General features: G+C 40.9%; 1 protein-coding gene across 1 annotated transcript in view; it reads right to left on the minus strand.

The window, feature by feature from the left end:
• Positions 1 to 26,936, minus strand: part of GAB3 (GRB2 associated binding protein 3) — a 151,448-nt gene that overhangs the window by 27,515 nt on the left and 96,997 nt on the right. Inside the window, exons 3-4 of the mRNA XM_089678295.1 lie at positions 17,545 to 17,758; positions 1,784 to 2,229 (exon numbers count right to left, since the gene is read on the minus strand). Of these exons, the coding sequence (XP_089534421.1) occupies positions 1,784 to 2,229; positions 17,545 to 17,758 (660 nt within the window). The remainder of the gene's footprint in view (positions 1 to 1,783; positions 2,230 to 17,544; positions 17,759 to 26,936) is intronic.

Below are 26,936 nucleotides of genomic sequence, written 5' to 3' on the forward strand. Positions count from 1 at the left end.
CTAGGGCATTATTCATGCAAATGCAGCCTGCATGAAACACTCACCCCACCAGACTAACCCATCAAGGTATTTTGATATTTGCACAACTCTGAAGGGCCAGACCACTGCTTGAATCAGGGTTGAGGACTCTTAGGAGAAGTATTGATACAGGGTGTTGTGACGTTTTCAAGAAGCTATGTACAGCACCTTACTGGTTTCTCCCACCGGTAAGAGCTGAGCATATGTGACAGATGTGAAAGGGTCAGGAGAAGCCACGGAGAATGTTTTGCTGCCTGTAACCTCGTTTAGCATGACTGTTTTGGTGGTGGGTCAGTGATGGTCTTGGGAGGCATACCCATAGAGGGATGCACAGACCTCTACAGGCTAGACAATGGCACCCTGACTGCCATTAGGTATCGGGATGTAATCCTTGGACCCATTGTCAGACCCTACACTGGCGTAGTGGGTCCTGGATTCCTCCTGGTGCACGACAATGCCCAGCCTCATGTGGTGAGAGTATGCAGGCAGTTCCTGAAGGATGAAGAAATTGATACCACTGAATGGCCCCCACGTTCACCTGACCTAAATCCAATAGAGCACCTCTGGGATATCATGTATCGGTCCATCCGATGCCACCAGGTTGCACCTCAGGCTGTCCAGGAGCTCAGTGATGCCCTGGTCCAGATCTGGGAGGAAATACCCCAGGACACCATCTGTCGTCTCATTAGATGCATTCCCTGACGTTGTCAGGCATGCATACAAGCACGTGGGAGACATACAAACTACTGAGTACCATTCTGAGTTGCTGCAATGAAATTTCAGCAAAATGGACTAGCCTGCTGCATCATTTTTTCACTTTGATTTTTGGCGTATCTTTGAATTCAGTCCTCTGTAGGTTGATCATTTTCATTTCCATCAATGATGGGGCATCCTTACATTCCTAACACATTACCCAGTCCATATCAGTATAGATATCCAGCATGATATTTTTCCCAATTGATATCTGATGTTTTTTCAGAGTGTTCCTTTAGTTTTTTGGAGCAGTGTATATGGTACACTTGCACAGACTCCCTGACACTATGTAGTACTGAGACTGTGCACAGCTAAGCTTTCAGTGCAGGTTTTGCTAGTAGCACAATACAGATCAGTGCAATGCCATATTAACATTCCATATTCTTGATATATACCTGCTGTACCATGTACTTGTGTGAAAAAGTATCCTGTTATCTTTGTATTCTCCCTATGTGTGAAATCCCTGGTTGGTAATCCTGCCAGTCCCACTGCTTTCCAAAAAATAAAAAAAATAAAATAAAAAACGGACCACACTAGGCACGAGAAAACAGCACGGTCAGTTCTCTAGCTCTGTTGAGAACTCAGCCTGCTCTCCTCCAATGATCAGACATGTCCTGACACCCTCTCTCTAAACAGTCATTCACTGGGAAGATCAGCATGCTGCGGTTTCTCCTCCCTTAGCTTGCCGTGTGCACGTCATTAGGAACCTCTAAACAAGTTTCACCTGTAGGTATCAGGAAATTTCATAACATGATCAATAGATTCACATTAAAGATTTTTTTTTTTTATTTACTACTGGAACCTCTTAGAAAATAATCCATATAACTAATGACCAAATGTACAATTACGTTCCTGTTTTCCTTGATTTAAAATGCAAGTTAAAAAAATAAGTTTGTCAGGTCATTTATGATAACCATAACATTTCTCCTCATTCATAACTGATATGAGTTTAGTGACATGTGACCTATGTTTTAGGCAATGCCTCAGTCATCCAGTTAAAATACATGTTTACCTTTCCAGTTCCTCACATTGTCCAGACTGGATAGTGAGATTCTTCTTGGCACCATTCCAGATAAACAATGTCCATTCTGGATGATTCCACTGGAAATCACTTCAGGCCTTGCATCAGGAAAATGGTTTGGTTTAGGCGGTCTTGGTGGTGGAGTGATGGGTAAGATCTCATTGTCACTGAGTCCATTGTGATTTTTCTCAATGGAAAATGTTTGTGATGAAGAGGGACCCAGAAGAGGGGAAGAAGAAGAAAAGTCACTACAGGAACCATTTGATTCTAGGTCCTTGATGGCAATGGAAGTTGGAGATTGCATATGACCATGGTGGTGAAAGTTTACATTGTAAAGTGTCTGGTTAAGAGGATGTTGAGATGATAAGCAGTCAAGAAAAACATCATCAGATGAGGTCTGTTCAAGGGATTTGTCAGAGTTCGACCACGCATCACATCTGAAATGAACAGCATGAAAAGTAAATCAACTAATAAAAAACACAGGATAAAAACAGGCGTCAAACACGATTCTTCAATGACAAAACAGACTTTTGTTTTTTTCTGAGCCTGGTACAGTTGACAACAAAGTGGTAGTATGATGTTATTGTACCGCAACCATAATGAGGCTTTGTCATGATATATTTAAAGTGATATTAAAGGCATTTAAAAAAATAACAAATGTCATACTTACCTGCTCTGTCCAGTGGATTTTCACAGAGCAGCCCCGATCCTCCTCTTCTCGGATCCCCTGCCGGTGCTAATGGTCCCTCCCTTCTGCAAAATGCCCCCACAGCAAGTAGGTTTCTATGGGGGCATCCAAGCAGGCTCGTTCCTAAAATGCTGCTCTGCGTGCCCATTCACACACACAGAGCAGTGGCCCAGCCTTGCCCCCTCTCTCTCTCCTCCTTGGCTCACTGGCTGGGATTGTCAGCAGCGGGAGCCAATGGCTCCTGTTGCTGTCTCAGCCGATGAGGAGGGAGAGTCCCCGAAGAACTGAGGCTCTCGTGTACATCGCTGGATCGCAATGGGGTTTAGGTAAGTATCAGGGTTTTTTATGAATGAAGGAAAAAAAACTTTAGCCTTGACAACCACCTTAATTCATATAGTAAACATTTGATGCTCCTGTGCTTTTGATGGCCCTAACACTCAAAACAGTGGTACAGAGAATCTTCTAGTATTTGCCCTCTGATGCACCATCTGTGCCAACAAGATTCCTGTTGCAGCCTATTGTATATTAAACATTCACATATAAAAGAGCTACTCCATGGAGTGGGGGACGGTTCTGGAGACCAGTGTAAGGATGGTCTACATTTTGTGTGTGACTGGAAGCTCAGCTGTAAAGGTAAATTCCTTGTGATCACTATACTGAAAGGATTTATATTTCTATAAGTAATCCACTAGAGGATGTTTTCACCTGTTAGCGTATTCTTTATTCTCCACAGAAAAAAATGGGAAACACCAAAAGGTGGTGATAACTATAGGTATATGCTCATCAGCTAAACTCAGAGATGGACAAAGGCAGAATGGGGCCCTAGGCAAGGTAGCAACTTTGCCTCCCTATCTACATAACCCTATACAGAGAAGCCACCCCATTGACGTTGTTTGTGCCAGCACAGCCCTCCCTATCAGACAGAGACAGGAAAGTGCACACATTTGGCCAACTGATTCACCCCCCTGGTTTACTTCAGAGACATGAAGTTATAGCTGTCCCCCTCTCCCCATCCCCAGGACATCAGCTGGGCCCTAAGCTCCAGCCTATGTTGCCTTGGGAATGATCCAACTCTGATCAAACTTCAAACCAACAGAGAAGGGATTTATGTATTATATAGGTAAAATCAATAAACAAACTAAGAATCACACAGAAAGGTGTTATTATGAAATATGCTGTTACTAATATACATTAACAAAGTGATTGTAAAAGTTACTCTTTTTTTATTAAAATAATAAACATGTTCTACCTACCTCTTTTGTGCAATAATCCCCCCTATTTTCTAGTTCCCCATCGGCACTGTCCACTCCTCCTTCCTTTAGGTGCCCGCTCTGCAAGCAAGGTGCTAAGGGGGCACCCATATGGATGTGCTCCCGAGCCAGCCTATGTGTGTCCATAAACACACACAGTGCCATTAAGCCAAGCTCCTGGTCTCTTCTCATAGTAGTTTGACTGACAGCAGCAGGTGCCAAGGGCTCCCTCTGCTCTCAGCCTCCCCTGTGAGAACAGGAAGCGAGAGCAGTGATGCTGCAGCTGGAATAGCACTGGATCGGTGTCAGGTAAGTGCTTAGGGATAGGGGATGGGTAGAATAGGTAGTGGGGAGTTTTTTACATTAACACATATATTGCATGAAGGTAAAATCAAAAACATTTTGAGTTTAGAACTACTAAAAAGTATAACTACAGGTCATTTTTGATACAAGGCAGGATGGATCCATTCTTTCATGTTGTTTATGGCAAATTCTGACCCTACCATCTGAATGTCACAACAATCAATCTACCCATTCTCCTCTAACCTCTGACATCAACAAGGCATTTTCATCCACACAACTGCCATTCACTGGATATTCTCTCTTTTTCGGACCATTCTCTGTAAAGCATAGAGATGGTTGTGCGTGAAAATCCCAGTAAATCAGCCGTTTTTGAAATACTCAGACCAGCCTGTCTGGCACCAATAACCAAGCCACGTTTAAAGTCACCTAAATCCCCTTTCTTCCCAATTCTGATGCTTGGTTTGAACTCCAGCAAGCCGTCCTTACCACGTCTAGATGCCTAAATGCACTGAGTTGCTGCCATGTGATTGGCTGATTAGCAATTTGTGTTACCAAGAAATTGAACAGGTGTACCTAATAAAGTGGCCATTGAGCGTATATTAAAAGTAATAAAGTATGTTATTACATATACCGTATTTTTCACTCCATAAGATGCACTTTTTCCCCCCCAAAAAAGGGGGAAAATGTCAGTGCGTCTTATGGAGCACATATAAAAGCGGCCGGTCCGGTATTTCTACATCCACCATGTCAGAATATCGGGCCGGCCACTCAGCTCTTCTCTCCTGCAGGACCTTACCTGTTCCTCGCTCCAGCGCTGCAGTCTTCCCGCGGCGGCTTCTGTGACAGCCAGGTGCCCACTGCGCATGCGCGAGAAGCGCTGCGCTTTGTGAATGGTCCGGTGTATGCTGGGATACATGACAGGTCCCAGAACGCGCCGGGCCATTCACAAAGCGCAGCGCTTCTTGCGCATGCCCAGTGGGCACCCGGCTGTCACAGAAGCCGGCCCGGGAAGAAGACGGCAGGAAAACTCTGCGGAAGTGGGAGCGGGTACCTGTGACATTCAGGTACCCGCTCCCCCTCCCTCCCCAAAGGTCCCCAGTCTCTGGTCATCTCCTTTACTGTCTGCAGTCTCTGGTCATCCCCTGCACTGTCTGCAGACTCTGGTCATCTGTACTATGTCCCTGGTATTTTCCCTGTACTACGTCCACAGTCTCTGGTCATCTCCTGCACTGTGTCCGCAGTCTCTGGTCATCCCCTGTACTATGTCCGCAGTCTCTGGTCATCCCCTGTACTATGTCCGCATTCTCTGGTCATCTCCTGTAGTGTGTCCGCAGTCTCTGGTCATCTCCTGTACTGTGTCCGCAGACTCTGGTCATTTCCTGTACGGTGTCTGCAGTCTCTGGTCATCTCCTGTACTGTGTCTGCAGTCTCTGGTCATTTCCTGTACTATGTCTGCAGTCCATTGGTTCAGAATATTTTTTTTTTCGTTTTCCGCCTCTAAAACCTAGGTGCGTCTTATGGTCAGGTGCATCTTATGGAGCGCGAAATACGGTAATTAGCATAAGTACCTGAATCTGCCTTGATATCAGCCTCCTATAATCCCCCGCACAGTACAACTCAAACTGGGCCAATATAGTGCTGTCAGTCTCTTTTCTTGAAGAAGCTTACAGCAGGATAGACAGTGCGCCCGCATCCATGGGTCGCTACTCATTCATTGTGCAATTAGCAATGAAGTAGTGATTTTGCACAGCAATATTTTGTAGGTGGGAAACAATGGACCATCATATTAGTGTCTTATATTATAGATTGCAGCATTCCCATACTTGTCAGCATACAAAATGGCAAGGTTTTTGTTTATTTGATGGAATGCACACGCTGCTTGAGATAGATTTGGCTATTTTTAAACTGAAGTCAGAGATTTCTGTCCTCCATCTGATTCTCACAGATGATACCAAGTGGGAGGGACGGTACAATCTTTTTAAGTGTCATTAGAGAGAACACTCAGTTCTCTTCTGCTTGCATCAAAGATTACTAAAATGTTTTTACTAAGCAACATGCACATTTATCTCACATATTTTTAGCATGCACTTCATTTTAGAAAAGTGGCCATCTCCCTATATAACAGTCCAAATTTTGGCTATTTTTGGACATTGACATTTGGTGGACATGTAAAAAAAACAAAACAAAAAAAAAACAAATAAAAATCTAATAGTTTCTCTCAAGCATTTACACTCATGATTACTAGACAGTAACTAAACCGTATATTTAGCAATAAAACCTGCAACAATAAAATTTTCAGAAATGACCAGTCTACATGCTCCCCCAATGTTATTCACAAGGTATGTCATAATAGAACACATCCATCACACTCTATACAAACATAAGACACCAACCCATTTCCCAAGGGAGTAACCAGAAATTTACTTAGAAAAGTGTTTTCCGCTTTAAGAAAGTGTAAAACATTTGAAAGTGGAATGTATTGTGTCCCGAGACTTCCACTGTTTGGCTCAGATAAGCCAAACCTAACTAAAACAGTGGGCTGAATGGAGTTGTACTAATCTTCAAGGGCCTACGTTTTGTCTTCTGGAGCCAAACCTATTTAATTCCACAAAAACTAATAAATCCCTTTGGTATTTACATTACAGTAACAAGTGCAACTAGCAAGATTTTTTTCCCAAAAAAAGAGGGACTTAAACTGATGCCTGAAGTATGGACCTGCAAAATTATGCATTGAAAAGTAGCTGTATCAACTGGAAACCAGCTAGGACCTAGTCTAGTGTAAACTGATAAACTACTCAGGGGTTCAACGAATGTGACCAGTTTGGCATGACTGCTTTAGCTCTAACATTTTTAATGTTTTGTAATGTTAAGTACTCTTTTAATCGACTCATGATTCACTATGCTTATTATGGATATAATTTTTATTTTATATATTTATATATATATATATATATATATATATATATATATATATATATATCAGATAATCTTTATTAAGCATTTTCTTTTTATCTTTTTTACATAACACATAAGTACAGTTTGTTAAACAAATCTCTTGTCTCCAGTTATCTTAATGGTCAGGTCCCATGTTCCATTTGGTATAAATAATTATTGAAACCTCTTCTGTAACCTGTTCTACCACCCCTTTTATACGTATGATATTAAAAAAATTCCATCTATTAATTTCCATAGACTTAAACCCTCATTCTCTTATGCTTTTTATTATCCCCTTCCAAAAAGAAAAAAAAAAAAAAGTCAGTTTTAGGTTCTATACACTACCAACTTATCTCTGAAGGGATCAACTCTGGAGTGTCTAACCGTTTTCCCCAGAGCTCTGTAAATTATGTATTATATCTATGTTGATAAACCATATGTTCTCTTTGTAAGACTTCATTTACTGATTTTACCCACAAAGAGTTGGGGGAGCCATAAAAATCCATTTCTGCGCTACCAACTTTTGCACTATATACAGCAAATGGAGAATCGCCGTATACATCTGGGGGGTATAAAACTCTAGCTACCCTAATACACATATCTTGGGCTCCAACAGGGCATTAGTTCTGAACACTTTGTTAATAATATCCAGGACTAAGGTGCAATACCTAACCAACTTAGGACATCCCCATATCATATGCACTAATGTACCAACATCCCTTTCACACTGAGGACATAAAGGGGTATTCCTTTTATGGCACTTAAAATGTTTATGAGGGGTATAATATGCACAATGTATAATAAAATGTTGGGTAAGTCTCTGAGATGCAGAAAGAAATACTTGTCCTATATTATTAAGAGCACTGGACCACTCCTCATCATTTTATTTTTACAAATATCATGGGTGTTCTGTATATTTTAAATAGTATTAATATTCCTATACATAGGTGTATGATGCACATTTAAATGTATAAAAGTTTTGTTATATTCAGTACACTGAGTGAGACTACACAAACCAACCAGATATACATATTGATATTTAAAGGATAAGTTCAACTTTTTGACAAAAATAATAAATGCATAGATAATAAATGCGTAGATCGCTGATGCAATGCAAGTCTCCTGCAGACCTGTCAGATTAACTGCTTGCCTTACAGGATGTACGAGCAAGCAGATATGACAGGAAGCTTTAATGAACTACCAAGGCGCTCTACAGCACTGTGGTAGTTCATTGAAACTACAAGCCCTCGTCCGCTAAGGCTGTGGGGACTTGTTCATTCATTCACGGAAGTCCATGAATAAATGACGTGGCCATGTGGGCGGAGCCCCACACGACCATGCGGTTTTTAAATCTGACAGATAGTACAGGGAAATTTCTCCCCGTATTGTCTGTCAGAGAGAGAGAGAGGGTGGCAGGCACAGCTGTGGCTATGGGAACATGTTACTATGGGAACTGCAGCTATGGGAACACCCTAAAAACGGGTGGAACATGTAACATGTTCCCAAAGGTGAACTTATCTTGTAACCGCTTGCCAACCACGCTATAGCCGAATGATGGCTACAGCGTGGTTGTCCAGTTCTGACGTCCTCCTAGAACGCTCCCTCCCGTGTGCACACCTGCCGATCTCCGTGATCGCTGTGTCCTACGGACACAGCTGATCACGTGATGTTGTAAAAAGCCAATCACAGAGGCCTTTTACCAGGAAATCAGCTGTTTCCAATGACACAGATCACCGGGTAAATGCAGTTGCTGGTTATCAGCTGCACTTTCCTCACACTATCACAGCAGGGGCGGACTGACCATTTGGAAACTCGGGCACTGCCCGAGGGCCGGGGTCAGTAGGGGGACCCATGAGATGCCCCTGGTACCTTTTTCATAGGCTTTTTGAGTTTGGGCAAGGACACAGGGGCTCCATGATCCTCTATTGCCGGGGGGCCCCATGAGTTGTCAGTCCGCCCCTGTATCACAGTGTGAGGAAAGTACTGCCAATAACCGGCAATTGGCAGAGAAGTGATCTGCACTGATCATCAGGGCTCTGATAAGTGCCCCCCAATGCCGACAACCAGTGCCACCTACAAGTGCCTAGCAGTGCCCCCCACCTGTGCCCAGCAGTGCCAAGGAGTGCCCCCCACTTATGCCCAGCAGTGCCACCCACCAGTGCCCCCCATCAGTGCTGCCCATCAGTGCCCAGAAGAGCTGTGAGTCAGTGCCCAGCAGTGCCACCAGTCAGTGCCCATCATTGTTGCATATCGGTGCCAGCTCATCAGTGCAGCCTATCAGTGCCCATCAGTGCTGCCTATCCATGCCACCTCATCAGTGCCAATCAGTGCTGCCTATCAGTGCAGCCTCAATGCACATCAGTGAAGGAGAAAAATTACCTGTTTGCAAAATGTTATAATAGAAACAAAGAAAAACTTTTTTTTTTGCATTTTTTTGTTTATAATGCAAAAAATAAAACACCCAGTGACGATTAAATACCACAAAAAGAAAGCTCTATTTGTGTGAAAAAAGTAATAAAAATTTCATATGGGGACAATATTGCATGACTGTGCAATTGTCATTCAAAGTGCGACAGTGCTGAAAGCTGAAAATTGGCCTGGGCAGGAAGGGGGTATAAGTGCCTGGTAGGCAAGTGGTTAATTAACTCATAATCCAAACTGATTGGCACCTGTATCTTTTAATGCAGCTTCCTCTGAGCCATGATGAAGGGGAACCTGTTGAGTCCTTCAAATACATTGGCTTTAATGAAGTGTGGATTCACAGATTTGCAGTGCAAATTGAAGCTCAGTTTTCACAGCTAATTGACAAAGTAGTTGTTCAGAGTTTCAGTACAGGTTTACATCAGGCTCAGGTCAGGTTTACATCAGGATCGGGTCAGAATTTTATCCTGTTCACAAATGAATGAGGTGTGTTTCAGACGTGTTCCAATAGAAGTTTATGGGCCTGAATTCACACCTGAGCTGTACCACACTGATCAGAAATTGAACAGAACTCTTTTTCAATTCGCACTGAATCCGAAGTCTGGCTGCTCAGGACATGTGTGAACAGGCACAATTGCAATACTTTTTCACATGTCATGCGAATTGGATGCGGTACAAAACACATGAAATTCACATATGTGTGAACCAGCTCTAAATGTGATGTCCAATAAAACAGCTTCTGGTGATTTCCTCCTTGCATCTTAGCTTAGCAGTTGCTTGGCTTTTTGCAGGGTGATTTGGTTACAACCTAGGGACAGTAATGGCAACTGCACTGAAATGTATGTACAATCCATAAAAAAGGGACACATTAAAGTTTAGATAAAAAAAAGCGTGTAATAAAAATGTTAGTCTAAAACATAATGCACAAGTGAAAGTGTCAAATACCAGCTCTACAGTGTGACACCTACCTAGCTAGGAAAGGCAGCTGTCACAGGCGACCTTCATCTGAAAGTGTGTCTGGCATAGCTGTCATGCTGAATTATTGCCAATATATTGAGTGGCTGACCAGAAGCAAGTAATCACATCTGATGTCCTATGATTTCAGTTCACTGGCTATGTACTTCACAGTTAAATAAAAAGCCAAGCAGGAGATCAGATGACAGGTTTGCACTCCATTGTAAACTTGTTGCCCAACTTGAATTCCTGTTTCAGCCATTACTATAGTGGGGTACACACTATGGAAGAATTGGGGGAAAAATTCTGTACAAGGAGTGATTGATCGATTTTCGAACAGTGTGTACACACCTTTCGACATCCAATTCAGACTTTCCAAATAAAAATTTCTGAAGGCACAAACTCCAAAATGTTTCTCATACATGAAACAGAACTAACGATTTTTCGTTTAATGTGTATTGTTTTTGTACAATAAAAATTGGATCCAAAAGATTATGCATGATCAGAAAGAATAAACAACAATAATCTAAGCTACAACATTTTTACATCAAACAAAAAAAAAAGCCTTTGTAGTTAATTAATTGTAGATAATTTTGGTACACTTTTGGTACCATCCTCAGATTCGATTTACTGTGAAAGATCGTGGAAAACCAGACGAGCGTCCACTTTCTTACAGTGTGTACCTAGCTTAAAGCATGAAGTTCACCTTCGGTAACATATTACATGTTCCACCTGTTTTTAGGGTGGAACATGTAACATATTCCCACTCCTGTGGCTGCTGCCTCTCCACTGCATCTAGTGACTCTTCTCCCTGTTATCTGTCACTATTTTAGCTATTTGCCTACTGGGCACTTATACCCCCTCCCTGCCTAGGCCAATATTCAGCTTTCAGCGTTGTCGCACTTTGAATGACAATTGCGCAGTCATGCAACACTGTACCCATATGACATTTTTTTCACACAAATAGAACTTTCTTTTGGTGGTATTTAATCGCTGCTGGGTGTTTTATTTTTTGCACTATAAACAAAAAAAAGAGCAAACAAATTTGCAAAAAAAAAAAGTTTTTCTTTGTTTCTATTATAAAATTTTGTAAACAGGTAATTTTTCTCCTTCACTGATGTGCATTGATGAGGCTGCACAGATAGGAGGCACTGATGGGCACTGATAGGCAGCACTGATAGGTGGAACTGATAGGCGGCACTGCTGGGCAGCACTGCTGGGCACAGGTGGGAAGCACTGATGATCAGTGCGGATCACTTCTCTGACATTTGCCGTTTATCAGCAGTACTTTCCTAATGCTGTGACAGTGTGAGGAAAGTGCAGCAAATAACCGGCAACTGTATTTACCTGGTGATCTGCTGTGTCACTGGACACAGCTGATCACATGGTAAAAGGCTGCTGTGATTGGCCGTTTACCGTAGGACACAGCGATCACCAGTGGCACCGGGTGCACACTGCTGGGGGCGTGTTCTGGAATGACGTTCATGAACATTGTCCCAGAACCAGACAACCGTGCTGTAGCCATCCTTCAGCTATAGCGTGGTAGAGAACTGGTTAAGAAAAACATGGCCGCGCATGGCTCCACCCGCTCGACTGCATCATTAATTTACAGAGTTCTGTGAATGGGAAACTACAAGTCCTGACAGCCTTTGCGACTGTCGGCTTGTAGTTCTCAGTAAATTACCACAGCGCTGTTGAGTGCTACGGTAGTTCATTGATTCTTCCTTTCAGTGTATATCTGCTTGCCGGTATGAAGTACGAGCAGATAGATACACTGACAAGTTTCCTGGAGTCCTGGATGACACCCGCGATCTGCTGATCGTAGGTGCAATCCTTTACTTGCTACAAGTAAAAAAAATGGTAAATGCACTTTTTTTTTTAACCTGCAAAATGTTGTACATTTATTTTTTAAAGATCGACTTATCCTTTAAGGCTCCAGATCCAAAATCAAACACAGTAAAACACATCTAGAGAGAGGGCTTTAATGTTTAAAAGCAAAAAATGAGAATGCTTCTTAAATATATGTTTAAGGGTTCACAAGTGTCATCTTCTATTTTTCTTTGTATGTTATATGTGTCCTTCTCCATGTTTTGTGTAACTTATGAGATCTCCCATGTGCTTTCACTGACCAAATAAGGAGCTCTCCAATACGATGTGCATGGTCTAACATCTGTTTATGGTGTTATAAAAGATATCACAACTTAAAGTTCAATTAAATTTAATCCACTCTGAAATGGTTTATGACTGTTTCCCATAGCTGGGTCAGTGCCCACATTTTCTCATGCTTTAAAAGGAAACAGCTAGTTAACTCTTCATGCAGAGGGCTGAGGCGAGCCTATACTGCCTGTCCTTCCTTTAACTGCAAGGACAAAGCTGATGAATTCCAACAAATTGGTAAAGTAAATCTATAAGGACATAGGAGCTGCCATTGTTGGCTTGTTTTTAAAGATGCAGGCTTTTTAGCTGTTATCCCTAATCTGATTTCCTCATTGAGTAATTCACTGATCCGGATCAAGAATTCAGCCATTGAACTCTGAAAAGAGTTAACCACACTCACTCTAGGGTCAATGACTAGGTATGGGTGGCAAGATAAACTTCCAACACCTCCAGCTTTAAAAATAAGTGAGCACTATTTATATCCTCATATCCAAGTATACAATGTATATACAAGTACTCTTTAATAGACAACTTTACTTTTAGTGAAGTTGTCTTTCAAGTAAACTCCCTACACCTCTCAGTTATGCCTGTATAGTGAAATACTTAATTTCTTTCCTGCTCCCGAAATCTTTACTGTGTGGCCCTGCCAAGCACTGCCAATTTTTGTGAGCCAAGTGTCCCACCCAGGCCCCCTACCTAGTGTATACACGTGTGTTTCGGCCCTATCCAGCAGAGTACAGACTATCCATAGGGATTATTGGGGTTGTGGTGCACTAGTTCTGTCAGTACAGTTTGTTTGTGAAGGCTTAGTTGCACTGGATAGGGCTTCACAGTAAAAATCCTGGGATCCTGGAAGAAGACAAGATATTCTAATTCATAATGTAAGGTTCTACGATAAGAAGCCACTAAAATCCCTAAACAAACTCCAACTTACTTGCATGTTATTGTACAACAGCTAGACAATAATTACAGCCCTGACACCCTCACAAACTGTATGCCTGTGTCTACCCTATCCCTAAAACTGGTCGCACGTGTTACAATCTGATGTGTGAGGACCTAACCAAACAATCATTTCAATTTACACTCACCGGCCACTTTATTAGGTACACCTTGCTAGTACCGGGTTGGACCCCCTTTTGCCTTCAGAACTGCCTTCATTCCTCAAGTATAGATTCAACAAGGTGTCAGAAACATTCCTTAGAGATTTTGGTCCCTGTTGACATGATAGCATCACGCAGTTGCTGCAGATTTGTCGTCTGCACAACCATGATACAAATCTCCTGTTCCACCACATCACAAAGGTGCTCTATTGGATTGAGATCTGGTGACTGTGGAGGCCTTGAAGTACAGTGATCTCATTGTCACGTTCAAGAAACCAGTCTGAGATGATTTGAGCTTTGTGGTTACACTATGAAGTTCTGTTCCTCTTTTATATAAATACTTACTATTTCTGATGCTGATGTTGAGCAGAAAGGGAGCAAGTTTGGTGGAGCCATAGAACAAATGTGCTGACAGCATAGGAGATCACAGACTAGATGGTTTAGAGCAGTCTTTTTCAACTAGGGTGCTCAGGCACCCTGGAGTACCTTCAGGTCTCCTCATGGGTGCCTTGGCAAAATTCCTAAAAATTGCCCCAAACTTGTATACAAGCCAGCAGGTCGAATCAAGCCCACCTTTTATTTACACAAATTCACAGTTTTTCATTGTGCACCACTGCAACATTCGAGCTGCCGGCATCCTAACAACCAATGACATCATCGGTTGATAAAGAGAACTTTGGGTGCCTGCACAGCATTCTTGTTTGCCCCTCCCTTCCCCTCTCCATTAGAACTGGGGAGAGAAACATTGCAATGCTAGTCATTACCAGTGCGCAAAGGTGTATTTGCTTTGGAAGAATAAATCACGTTGGGTGTCCTATGTGTGTGGATAATGCTGCGTTATGTAAAACTATTAGTTTAGTTTTTACATTTTAGAATAGGGTGCATAATTTTAAATGGTGCCTTGACTGACAAAAGGTTGAGAAACACTGGTATAGAGCTACCCATGTACTTTAGAGAGTTTAACATGTGTTGAGGCAAGTCTAATGTACAGAGGTGCCCTACAGAAATCTATTTGCTACTGCTATCTTTCAGTGCATAAAAGCTTGTCTTAAAGCGGAGCGCCACCCAAACGGGGAAGTTCCGCTTTAAGGACGGCTTCCCCGCTCCCCATTAAGGATTGGCACCTTTGGGGAGCGGGCACCCAAATTTGACAATTTTGACAAAACTTCCGGTCCTCCCTCCCTCCCTGTAGTCTTTTGGGACACGTGACAGGTCCCAGAAGACTACAGGACCATTCACGAAGCGCAGCGCTACTCACGCATGTGCAGTGGGTACCCGGATGTGGAGCTGCAAGCGGTCACAGCCTAGATGCCCACACTAAAAATGCCGGCCTCCTGGAATAAAGGACGACTGGTGAAACGAGCTGCGGGGGACACACCACGGGACTGAGGGACAGGTAAGTGGCTGTTTTTTTTTTTTTTAAAGTCAGCAGCTACAGTTTTTGCAGCTGCTGACTTATTTTTTGGATAGGTCGAGTGGAACTCCACTTCAAGCACAGAGCTAATAAGAATGCAAATATGGGCTCACAGTTACAATAAGAAGAGTTACTGGATGCCCATTTCACACTATGCATTGAGTTATCATGAGTTAATGTGCGCTGCATTAGGAGAGTTCATTCAATAAATGGCAGCACACCTTTTTTTAATGTAGCACGCACAATGCATGACATGTGGATTGTGGTGGCTGCACTGTACTGTAATATGATGTTGGGATGCCATTCAAAATAAAAGAGAGCAACAAACCATGGTTTATGTGTTGCCATACATTACAGTAATTCATGTTTTACCCACGTTACTACAACACAACAGTGTAAAGGGGTACTGTTGGAGATATAGGAGGATTTGTGTTCAGTTATAGGTAGGGTTAACATTAAGGTTACAGGGTATTAATTTTTTGCTTGCTAGGCTTCTTAATCTGGAACAATTTGCTCAAGAAGGAACACATTTCTATATTTGATTGAAGATAAAAATACAAGATCAGTTTATCTCATGCCATACAATCCTGTGTGGTATATGGTAAATGTCACTTCCTCAATGCTTTTCGACGCAGAATCTGTTCAGGAAGTGACCATTTGAATAATACAAATAGTCTAAGAGGAGTGAAAACAGGAAACTTTTTTTTGAGATCCTGTGTTTTATCAGGGTATGTAGATGCCTCCCTTGCTAATTCTAATGATTTTGCAGGAGAAATTATGAGAAAAGGGGATAAATTGTAAACATACCCATCCCAAACGCACCTAGAAGCAGACATTTTTTAGCTACTTTTTTTAGTCTTGTCAATTCACAAGAAGCTAGTTATGTCATTGGGGCATCCAGGGGAGGAAAAAAAAAAATCATCCTGTATGTATGAAGTTTTTTAGTTTGTAGTGAACATACCCCACTTATGCAATTACTAAGCAGATTCCACTGTCAAAGTTTTTAAAATGGTGCATAAGCTCAGATTTTCCTATCCATTTGGGTTGTCCAATAAAACAGATGCAATTGAACTCTTCAAAATTGTATTCAGAGCTATTAGTCTGTAATGCCCCTTTCTTTTTTATGTTTTTGTCTTTGCCACTCGGACACGTAACCAAGACTGCTGTCAGCATAAGAAGGTCAGTGACCAAATAATACGGAGGAAAGATGCTCAATCAATTGCAGAATGGAAGTAACTTTAGGACTACATATGGAGTGACATTTATTGCAGAGAAGAGCCATGGAATAGGCTCTAAACCTGTCAGATTTCTCAAAAGAAAGTACAAATTCCCTGTTTAATCTTTAAAATTACCACACAAAAGCAACTTGGCTGTCTAGTAAACTGCTACTCATTTGGACTATGCCCTCTGCAGTTAGAAAGCACAAAAAAGACTGATAATGGTCATTCTGGAGTTGTTGTTGCCTCTGCTGAGCAGTGCTGACTTTGATAGCGGTCAATGCACCTCAGTTCACCTCTATTTACTTGTATAAATTTTTGGTCCTGGGATGTGTGACCCCCTCACCGACAAGGGATGTGCCCTACAGTAATCACCATCCATTATAAAGTAGAAAGAAGGTGCAACAACAGATGTCAAAGTCAGAGCAGATTAGTAAGGGCACTATACCATGGCTATTACATATCAATTTGTTGTAGATTGGAATTTGACCAGAGGTGGCAGGGAATAAGCAACTATCTGCAGATTATGTTATGTAGCCTGTTCTGCCATAGTCACGTGCATACCCATGGAGCAAGGCTAATGGGTTTCCAGGGCAGAATCCTCTATATCAGAGCAAAATCTCCAATGAAGTGGTTCTGCCCTGGAAATGCAGTAGTGTACGGGCATCACCTATACAATGTATTGGACTGTAATAATAGAATTATTGGTGTGCCTGTTTTTACTTTCTACATGTTTCATTGTATTAAAAAGGTATTATGGTAATGCACGAGGCAAGTGCACCCTCTCTTTGTGTGTTTTGTTGTAAAGTTTAAACCAACCCATGTTCAGCTTTAAATTACACCAGCCATGAAAGAAATATGGTGGCTGCCATTACCATTTACCATCTCATAAAAATAAGTTTCCTAGTGTTTGAGTTTGGATTAAATAGGTCTGAGTCACCAACCCAAAACAAGCATACAGCAAATTCATTTAAGAAACAAGTCAGAATTCCGCATCACTATACTATTTATATTCCAGGTCAGTAAAGTATGTGACATGACAGGTAGACCTGTACAAAGACAATGGTCTAAGTATTCTTTTCATGGCCATTTTTGTTCTTTTTTTTTTTATTTTGATTGGAATGTACTTTTAATTAATTAGTCTGTGTGTATTTAGGGCTCTTTTGCAAAGCCTCATATCAGAACATAAATTTGTGCTTTACACTGAACTTTTATTTTTTTTAACACTGAATATACAAATTTCGAACGATGGTGAGAAGTGTTCTATTTATCTTCTGTCCTGCCATGTTTACACAGAATGTCTAGCTCACATACCTGGTGGTATTTACTTTCCCACTCTCACAATTTGACAAAAACAGATAGTCGGGGATGAATGTTGAATCCGATTCACTCCGGTTCTCTTCTGTTGAGGTATCAGCCACTGAGCTGTCCACGGAGTAAGAGGGGTCTGTGATTCTTGACGTGTGAGTGGAGACTGCTGGAGATGCTTGGACGGAGGAGTTGGTATGAGAAAGGCTCTCCACAGAATCTGTTTAAAAGAATAATCCCAGTGTTAGCATATTTACATGTCTGGAGACTGTACACATGCCATTTATTAAGTATCCAGGCAGGACACTGCAGAGGCCAAATTGTACCAGGTGTTTATATTTCCTAAGAATACTATTTCCCTGCCTGATAAACACAGCTCAGGGAGCGAGGCCAACAAATGATTCTCAGAACAAGGCTGTTTACATAACACGGACTTCGTGGTATGAAAATCTGCTGCAATTTGTTCTGAGATCTCTCCAGATTCCATTTGATTCCCAGGAAGAAACAGAGCAGTGCGTACTGCTTTTCTACAGAAGCTGTATGACGAGAACGAATAATCAAACGATAAGGGCAAAATTGACAGCCATAACTTGTATTTGTCTTTTTCTTGTTTTTATTGTCAGTTTTGTTAAACTTGATATAACATAACTAAAACCATAAATTCCAGGATTTTGGAATCTTGGAAGGCTGAAGAAAAAAAAATTCACTGTTTTGCAGAGCAATTTTCTCATTTCTGACCAGCCAGAATCTGCCATTTAAAACCTTTCAACAGAGCCCTCAGTTAAAAAAAAAAATGAGTGAAAAACCAAAAAATGCTAGTCAGTTGTCTTAAGAGACTATATCCATTTTATTGTTACAATTCAAACCACAATAAAAACTTTAGCCAACATGTTTCTGGAGCCATACCAAACCCATTCATCAGGGCTTAAGAAATAGATGGTAAATTTCTACTTGTTAACCAAAACTTTCAAAAACTTGTTCTTTCCAAGATAGAGTATTGTTAAGTGTCTGTGGCTGTGTACCAGATGGCAGCAAAATATGTATGGGCACCTAAGACAACCAGCAAGCACTCTTTTTGTTTATCTCACTTGGATTTCTTAGTGGAGGCTCTTGCCTGCTAGCTGAGGGAACCTACCTTGTGATGGAGCTGCCTAGGTTCACTCATTAAGTTTCATTCACCTTCCTGGATACTGGTCCAGAGCTTTTTATGAACTTCATTCTTGGGTTCATTTAAAAATTAGGCATTTAGGAGTGGCTCTCCTATTCAGGCGACGTTTTTTTTAAATCTGATCTGCCATGTATGGTCAGTCTCCAAACATCACTTAAGATATGGCAGTCATACAGGGGCTGCTTTTTTTGCTCACTACTTATAAGCATTAGAATTAATCTTATGTCACTCTGCCATATATGCAATTGAATATATTTCAAGGACACTGTTAGTACACCATTGTTTACTATTTCTTAACTGAAGGACATTCAGATGCATCCATTATTGATCCATATGGGTATTATTGGTGCTGAGGCCCTTGAATTAGAGGACATTGTTTATACACCAAGTACTGTATTGACATATGGGTATTGCCCTTAGTTTGCATAGTTTGACTCTTAGGGGCAGGGACGTGTTAGTGGGATACAGTACATGACAATTGTGACGGGAGCGACTTTTGGGGGTGGGGGGACCCCTGTATCATCTCCCCAAATCATTATGTTTAACCCACCCTGTGCCTGTTAGGGGTTACAGGGTGTGTATGTGAATGTCTGAGTCCTGTGTATAGTGTGTGTTCCTTTGTCTAGGCCACATGGCTGTCCATTGTCTGTTTGCCATGTGCTCCCCCCCATGGTGCTGTGCCTTCCTGTCCAGCCAACTATTATGAGATGGACTGTTTGTGTATTGGTGTGGGGGTTGGTCAATGTCCTTTGCCACATGGTTGCATCTCATTGTTCTGTGTCTGGTTGGATGGGAAGGGTGATGAGGTGTTTCCTGCCTAAACTGTAGCCCTTCCCACTGAGAGGGTGGGCTGGTGATGTATTTCCTGTTCCTGGTTGTGTTTCCCCGCCCTCTGTATAAAACATGTTGTTTGTGTAAAATAAAGAGTTGTTGGCTTCCTGTTTTAGTAAGAGCTGGGTATTGTCTATTTTCCTGAGGGATTTCAAGGGTGTGGACAGGGGAAGTTGTGCTATAACGGAAAAACTCAGTGCGGTCTGGGTTCCGGTTCCGTTACAACAATGTTGTAATATTTTGTTGGATGTCATTTTTTTTTACAACCTTTATATATATCCAATAAAATATTTAGCATTTTTAAAAGGATAAGTCTTGTTGGGGCCAAGTTTTTTTTACCATTTCCATTCTTAGTTTCATTGTTTAGAGTGAGTACAATATATGGCCTCCTAAATATGTGAGGTATTTCACCACTTTCTCCAAACTTCTTTCTTTTGTGTATTGAGGTACAGGGGTCACACCAACTTGTATATATGTTCTTCATGTGGCTTACTGTTTATGTTAAAGGCTTATTCCACTATTTCCAAATTTCATCAAGTGGCTCAATTTGTAAACAAATAGCAACTTTTAACCTAATGGCAGTAAAAGCAGCTCCCACATTTCTATCAAAGGGTCAGTTCATCCAAAGTATTATTCCAGATCTAGAAAAGTGCTGGTTAATGTGAATATTTATTTTGGGTAGTTGGAGCCTGTCCTTCCAGCTGCACCCAGCTGCTGCGTCTTATTCTCCCTGCTGGATTTTTCATTAATGTCACATGAAAGAAAAAATAGGGGTCTATTTATAAATCTTTTTTACACGAAATTCATACAGCTTTCACTCAAGATTCACATATTTTTCTAAATTAATTCAATTGAGAAAATGTGTTAATTTATAAATAAACCCAATAGTGTATCTTGAGTAAGCAAATATTTCATACATTATCTCTTTTGTAATAAAAGCCTACCTGCTAGAAATGTATATTTACAAACTTTAGTTTTACTTTAATACTCCATTTTCAGCAAAAGGGGAGGGGGGCTCATTGTAGGGAAAGTTTGACCACTTCACTACCCAACAGACATGAGAAGTTCATGAGTGAATCAATATACTGTCATCCATAACCAAACCTGGATGGAGTGAGACTTTAAAGTGAATCTGTGTTTTGCCCAGGCCAGGTACAATTTATTACCCCCATATACACATATACTTACCTTTGTTTGACTACCCCACCGCTCCATTCATTCTTCAAGAGTGAAAGCAGAGCCCTGTGTAAGGTAATATGGTGGTCATAAACACTATGGTGGCCAAGCGCAGTCATATATGTACCACATGTTCCACCCAGTTGGGAAGTAACAGGTGTTTCCTTTGAAACTCAGTATTAAAGCAATCTTGTTGCTTTGTACTGAATGGGCAAAGCACAGTTTTGTTAGAAGTAACATATCCATTATTCATAAGTGAATTTTACATTAAAAAAACAACTTGAGAAAGGAGGTTTAAGTATTGATGAGAAAAAAATTCATATTTTATTATTCTCTGAGAAAAATTGAAATTTTTATTTTTTTTATTTTTATTGCTTGTGTCTACATCTAAAGTTACAACATTATCTGCACAGTCACTTTCTCATCTTGAGCAGTGGTGTTTTCTAAATCGCTTCCTTTCCTTTGAACTCCACTGTTCCCAAATAAAAGTTACATGAGTAGGGAAGAACACAAAGCAAGCCTGGCATATAAAACACTTGAGATCCCTATAATATTATGCCCTCTATTCTACTGAACGTTATATTTATTTAAAAGAAAACACACTGCCGCTAATCTAAAGATGAGATCATGCTGCATACGAAGATATATTTTGTTTTTTACTTTGAATATGCTGGTTACGCATATCCTGGAATTGGTCTTCCAATATTATGCCATCGACTCCATCAACACTGGTCTTTGCAATTTTATTTAAATTCAGTTTTAGCCAATAAATACAAAATTATAACTCGTAAGGAGAAACTATCTGTAACTAGATAACCAGAATTAACATATTCAGACATATAAAAGCAGTGCTCACATACAGAGATGAACTACCATTTTGTGCTGAGTTGGGGGAAGGGATAGTTTGGGAAAATAATAAAACAGACAATCAGTTTTGTTGAAAATCAGAAATATGCCTCTATCTCCTCCACCCCCCTTTACCACTCTTATGGCTCTTTCCCTAATAAACCCCACTCCCCTCCTATTTTTCTTCTTTCCTCTTCTTTCTTCCCTTCCTTCTACCTTTTCATTGGCGTACATCCTGCACTAATGAATCAAGATGATTTATCTCTAACAAGCAGGGCCCTCTGTTTCCTCTTGTACCAAATTGTATTGTAACTATGTCTACTTTCATTTTGTAAAGCGCTGCGCAAACTGTTGGTGCTATATAAATCCTGTATAATAATAATAATGTTATTGTAAACTTTTTTTGCAAAACTGTATTGGAATACTTTACAGTAAGTTTACACCTATTCTTTGCAAAGTAATAATAAAGACCAACCCTGGGCTGGGCCCCCCCATCCGCCCTTGGAGCTACCTCCGTCCCCTTTTATATTAGTTTTCATTAAATGTGTAAATTAGGCCTTCAGTCCAGTCACATCTTTTAACCAAGAAGAAGGCCCCTCACAGCAGGTGTACAAAAAAGTGGCAGCCACCCCAACCTATGTCTAGCCTTTGCAGTAAGGTGTGCATAGAAGGACAACCCACATAACAGACAAAGATTTCCCAGCACACTTACCAGTCAAACTGTAAAACAACCAAATTGACCCTGTCTAACAATTCACATTGAAAACAGAGGATTTAGTTCCTCACATTTGCAAATATATGTGTAAGCCATGGTGCCCACATCAACACTCCTCTATATACCACGGTCTTAACTCTAATTTTCAAGAGTCTCGTAATTTGGAGCACATATAGGGGCATTTCAATAAATTAGAATATCATCAAAAAGTTAATTACAGTAATTCAACTCAAAAAGTGAAACTTATATTTTATAGATTACACACAGAGTGATATATTTCAAGCATTTCTCTCTTTTAATTTTGATGATTATGGCTTACAGCTAGTGAAAACCCAAAATTCAGTATCTCAGAAAATTCCTCTTGACAATACCCCACAGATTCTCCATAGGGTTTAGGTCAGATGAGTGTGCTGGACAATCAAGCATAGTGATACCCCGATCATTAAATCAGGTATTGGTACATTTGGCAGTGTGGTCAGGTGCCAAGTTCTGCTGGAAAATGAAATCAGCATCTCCATAAAGCTGGTCAGCAGAGGGAAGCATGAAGTGCTCTAGAATTTCCTGGTAGAGGGCTGCGCTGACTTTGGACTTGATAAAACACAATGGAACAACAATAGCAGATGACATGGCTCCCAAAATCATCACTGACTGTGGAAACTTCACACTGGACCTCATGCAACTTGGATTCCCTGCCTCTCCACTCTCCCAGACTCTGGGCTCTTGATTTCCAAATGAAATGCTAAACTTACTTTCATCCGAAAAGAGGACTTTGGACCACTGAGCAACAGTCCAGTCCTTTTTCTCCTTAGCCCAGATAAGACGTCTCTGGTTCCGGATTGGCTTGACACAGGGAATGCGACAGTTGTAGCCCATGTCCTGCCTGTGTGTGGTGGCTATTGAAGCACTGATACCAGCCGTAGTCCACTCCTTGTGAATCACTCCTAAATTCTTAAATTGCCTTTGCTTCACAATCCTCTCAATGCTGTGGTTATCCCTGTTACTTGTGCACCTTTTTCTACCACACTTTTTCCTTCCACTCAACTTTCCTTTAATATGCTTGGATACAGCCCTCTGTGAACAGCCAGCTTCTTTATCAAAGACTTTTGTGACTTACCCTACTTGTGGAGGGTGTCAATGACTGCCTTCTGGACCACTGTCAAGACAGCAGTCTTCCCCATAAATGTGTAACCTACTGAACCAGACTGAGAAACTATTTAAAAGGCTCAGGAAACTTTTACAGTTGTTTTGAATTAATTAGCTGATTAGAATGTGACACCATGGGGTAGATTTACTAAAACTGGAGCACACGGAATTTGGTGCAGCTGTGCATGGTAGCCAGAATCTAAAGTCAGTTTGTTCAATTAAGCTTTGGCAATAAAACCTGCTAGCTCATTAATTTCTGTATAGAACTGCACCAGATTTTGCACTTTCCAGTTTCAGTAAATTAACCCCCACGAGTCTACAATATTTAACTTTTTCACAATATTCTAATTTTCTGAGATACTGAATTTTGGGTTTTTGCTAGCCATAATCAAAATTAAAAGAAAGAAATGCTTGATATATAAACACTCTGTGTGTAATGGCTCTATATCAGGGGCAGACTGACCATTTGAGCACTTGGGCACTGCCCGAGGGCCCGAGTTCAGTAGGGGGCCCCATTAGATGCCCCTGGTACCTTTCATTGGCTTTTTCGGGTTTGGGCAGGGACACAGGGGCCCCATGATCCCCTATTGCCCGGGGGCCCCATGAGTTGTCAGTCTGCCCCTGATCTATATAATATACGAGTTTCACTTTTTTAATTGAATTACTGAAATAAATTAACTTTTTGATTATATTCTAATTTACTGAGATGCACCTGCACCTTAGATTAAGGGTAGGTTTGCATGGAATGAGCCCACCCCTTCTTAAAAGGCACAGGGATGCATGTGATGCCCAGCAAAAGCACAATGGCAGCTGAAGGCAACCAGTGCATTCCTGAAGCAAATTCAACCATTTGTACAAAAAAAGTGGCAACCACCCCATAATTAGACTTTGCAGCAAGGTGCACATGGAATGGCAGGTAGCAGAGCTGGTGATAAGGTAAGTATTGTAGCAATAGCTTCTTTTTTAAATACATTTTTGCTAAGCTAACTCCCCTCCCATCACACCGTTCCACCTCTCTCTCCCTCATTCTCCATGCTTGTTGTTCTGGTTTACTTTCTGAAGTAGCTTATACTCACCCAAGTCTTTCATCAATGTCCTCTGTTTCTATGTGGGGAGAACCAGCAATTCAGCATTGCAGATATGCCTGTGCCAGCCAGTCCCCTTTTACCAATATCATCCTTCTCTCGATCCTGAGAGGACCCAAGGCATGCACATAGTGATGTTGACACCTGCCTTCTATACACAGAAGAAGATATAAAACTTGGGACTGGGAAGTCACCTGATTGCAGCTGTGGATAAGTAAAGGAGCACTTTCATGTAATTGTTTTGTACTATCTATGCCAGCAATTAGTTAGACCCATAGTTGGTATAGGAGGACAATGTGTGCAGGGGGGTCACGCTAAAGAAAACTAAAAAGAATATGTTTGTGCTTTTCATAGATACGTAACGCTTTAAAATTTTTAAAAATCTCTAAAGTATCTGACACACTTGCAAATGCTTGCTGAATACCTTTTTTAGGGGCATGTTTTCTACATCATGAAAGAAAAGTAGAGGAGTGAAAGTAGAGGAGTGACATATGTACTGGCCGTATTGACCATCTGTCACTTTTTGTAGATTTACCCTTTGATATTCTTCAGTACTAGATTGCTGCAAGTTTAAAAAAAAAAAAAAAACACAATAAAAAGAATGTCAATGTCTCTCCCAGGAACATGCATGGATAAAATGATATGTTCTGCTCCCTGCACACCATTAGGGGGTGTAAATTGCAAGTAATAAGCAATCACAATGTGAGTATAACAATCCATTTCAAGCTGTCTTTTTACACCAGATGGACCACATGGCAGGAACAGTTGTGTCCTGTCAGGAAGTGCCTAGCTGCAGATGTCCTCGCAATATTCTCCCAGCAGTTACTGCACATTAATAACAGAGCAGCCTTGCAGACTATCTCCGAAATACTCAAAACAAATATATGTCACCTCTTTGTTAATCAGTATGTTTCATGCAGAGAACAGAGCCCCTAAATAATATAAGGATACAATGTAACTACACCGAAAAGGTTTTTATTAGATTTTGGATACAATTGGTTCCAAACCATTATAGCTTCCCTTTTAATGCTGGGCAGTGATCATACTGCTTACCCTAGTGCTTTTACAATAACATCATGTATTCTCTTTGCATTTTAAAGAGCCAAGTACACCCTTCTATAAACACATTATGTCTCTACAGTATATATGGACATCCCCACAGTAGTAGGATAACCAATACATTTCCAAAGGACAGGATTTTTAATGTAATGGAAAAATATGGAAATATTCCCTATCATATGCTTGTGGCACTACAGTTGACACCCCAGCATTGGTTTTTTTTCATAACCAATTTTTATTGAAAAGAAAACATACTAGAAAACAAACAATTTTCCACAGCCACACAAGTCAGTTCCCATCATGATCAAGGCAAAATCACAGGTAGTTGTACAATGGTTAGACACATTGGGGTTTATTTACTAAACCTGGTTGACTCAGAATCTTGGGCACCTGTGCATGGTAGCCAATCAGCTTCTAACCTCAGCATGTTCAGTTAAGCTTCAGCAATAAAACCTGGAAGCTGATTGGTTTTTATGGAGAAGTGGACAAGATTCTGAGTCAACCAGGTTTAGTAAATAAACCCCATTGTGTTATCACACAGCATCTGAGGAATCAAGACCCCGAGGGCCCCAGTGAAACCCAGCATTGTTTTTTATGTATTTTCTATGACAATTATGGAATTATTTACAATTAAGTAAAAATTAAGAAAATGTTATTTTTATGGAATGAAATGTACATGCAGAGATGACAAATATAAATAACGACATGTAAATGTACATGTTCATGTAGAGATAACACCTTAAAGTGATGCTAAACCCCAGACCCTGCATTCACTATATCTGGTACCCCACAGTACACAGAACGTGGAAATGTAATTATTTTAGTAAATATAAACTGCTAAATACCTTTTCTCATCAGCAGTTACAGCAGTTGTGTGACTTCATCACAGCACTGGTTAAAGCTTATAGGAGGAGTTTTCTTTCTGCTCTAGGAGGATGTGAAAGTCCTGACCCTCTGTTTGGACAGTGCTGATTGGCCCTGTGCTGATCACATGCACTCTCCCCCCACCAAAAAAAAACCCCTCTCTAGCAATACACACTAAACTGAGCATGTGACTACGGATTCAGTCTGTATCAGGTGGTCATTTCAACAAGAGGAGGGGCAGAGAAGGAAGGATCAAACAGCTTTTTTACACAATGCAGAGGATTAACCCCGTAGGTTCCACAGTGAGTATAACAAATATGCTTTACTTCATATACAGACTGATTTTACTATTGTGAGTTTAAGAACACTTTACATTTCCCAAGAAATTTCCAAAGGACAGTATTTTTACACACTTCAGCATTGATAAATCAAAATTTGCTTGCATGCAAAGGCTCTGTGTGTATCCCACCTGCAAAATACCCAGAGATCAAAAGCAAAAGTGTTCCCATTT

This window comes from Staurois parvus, unplaced genomic scaffold (assembly GCF_062004578.1).
Source record: "Staurois parvus isolate SC_StPar_1 unplaced genomic scaffold, SC_StPar_1.0 ptg000202l, whole genome shotgun sequence".
NCBI lineage: Eukaryota > Metazoa > Chordata > Amphibia > Anura > Ranidae > Staurois > Staurois parvus.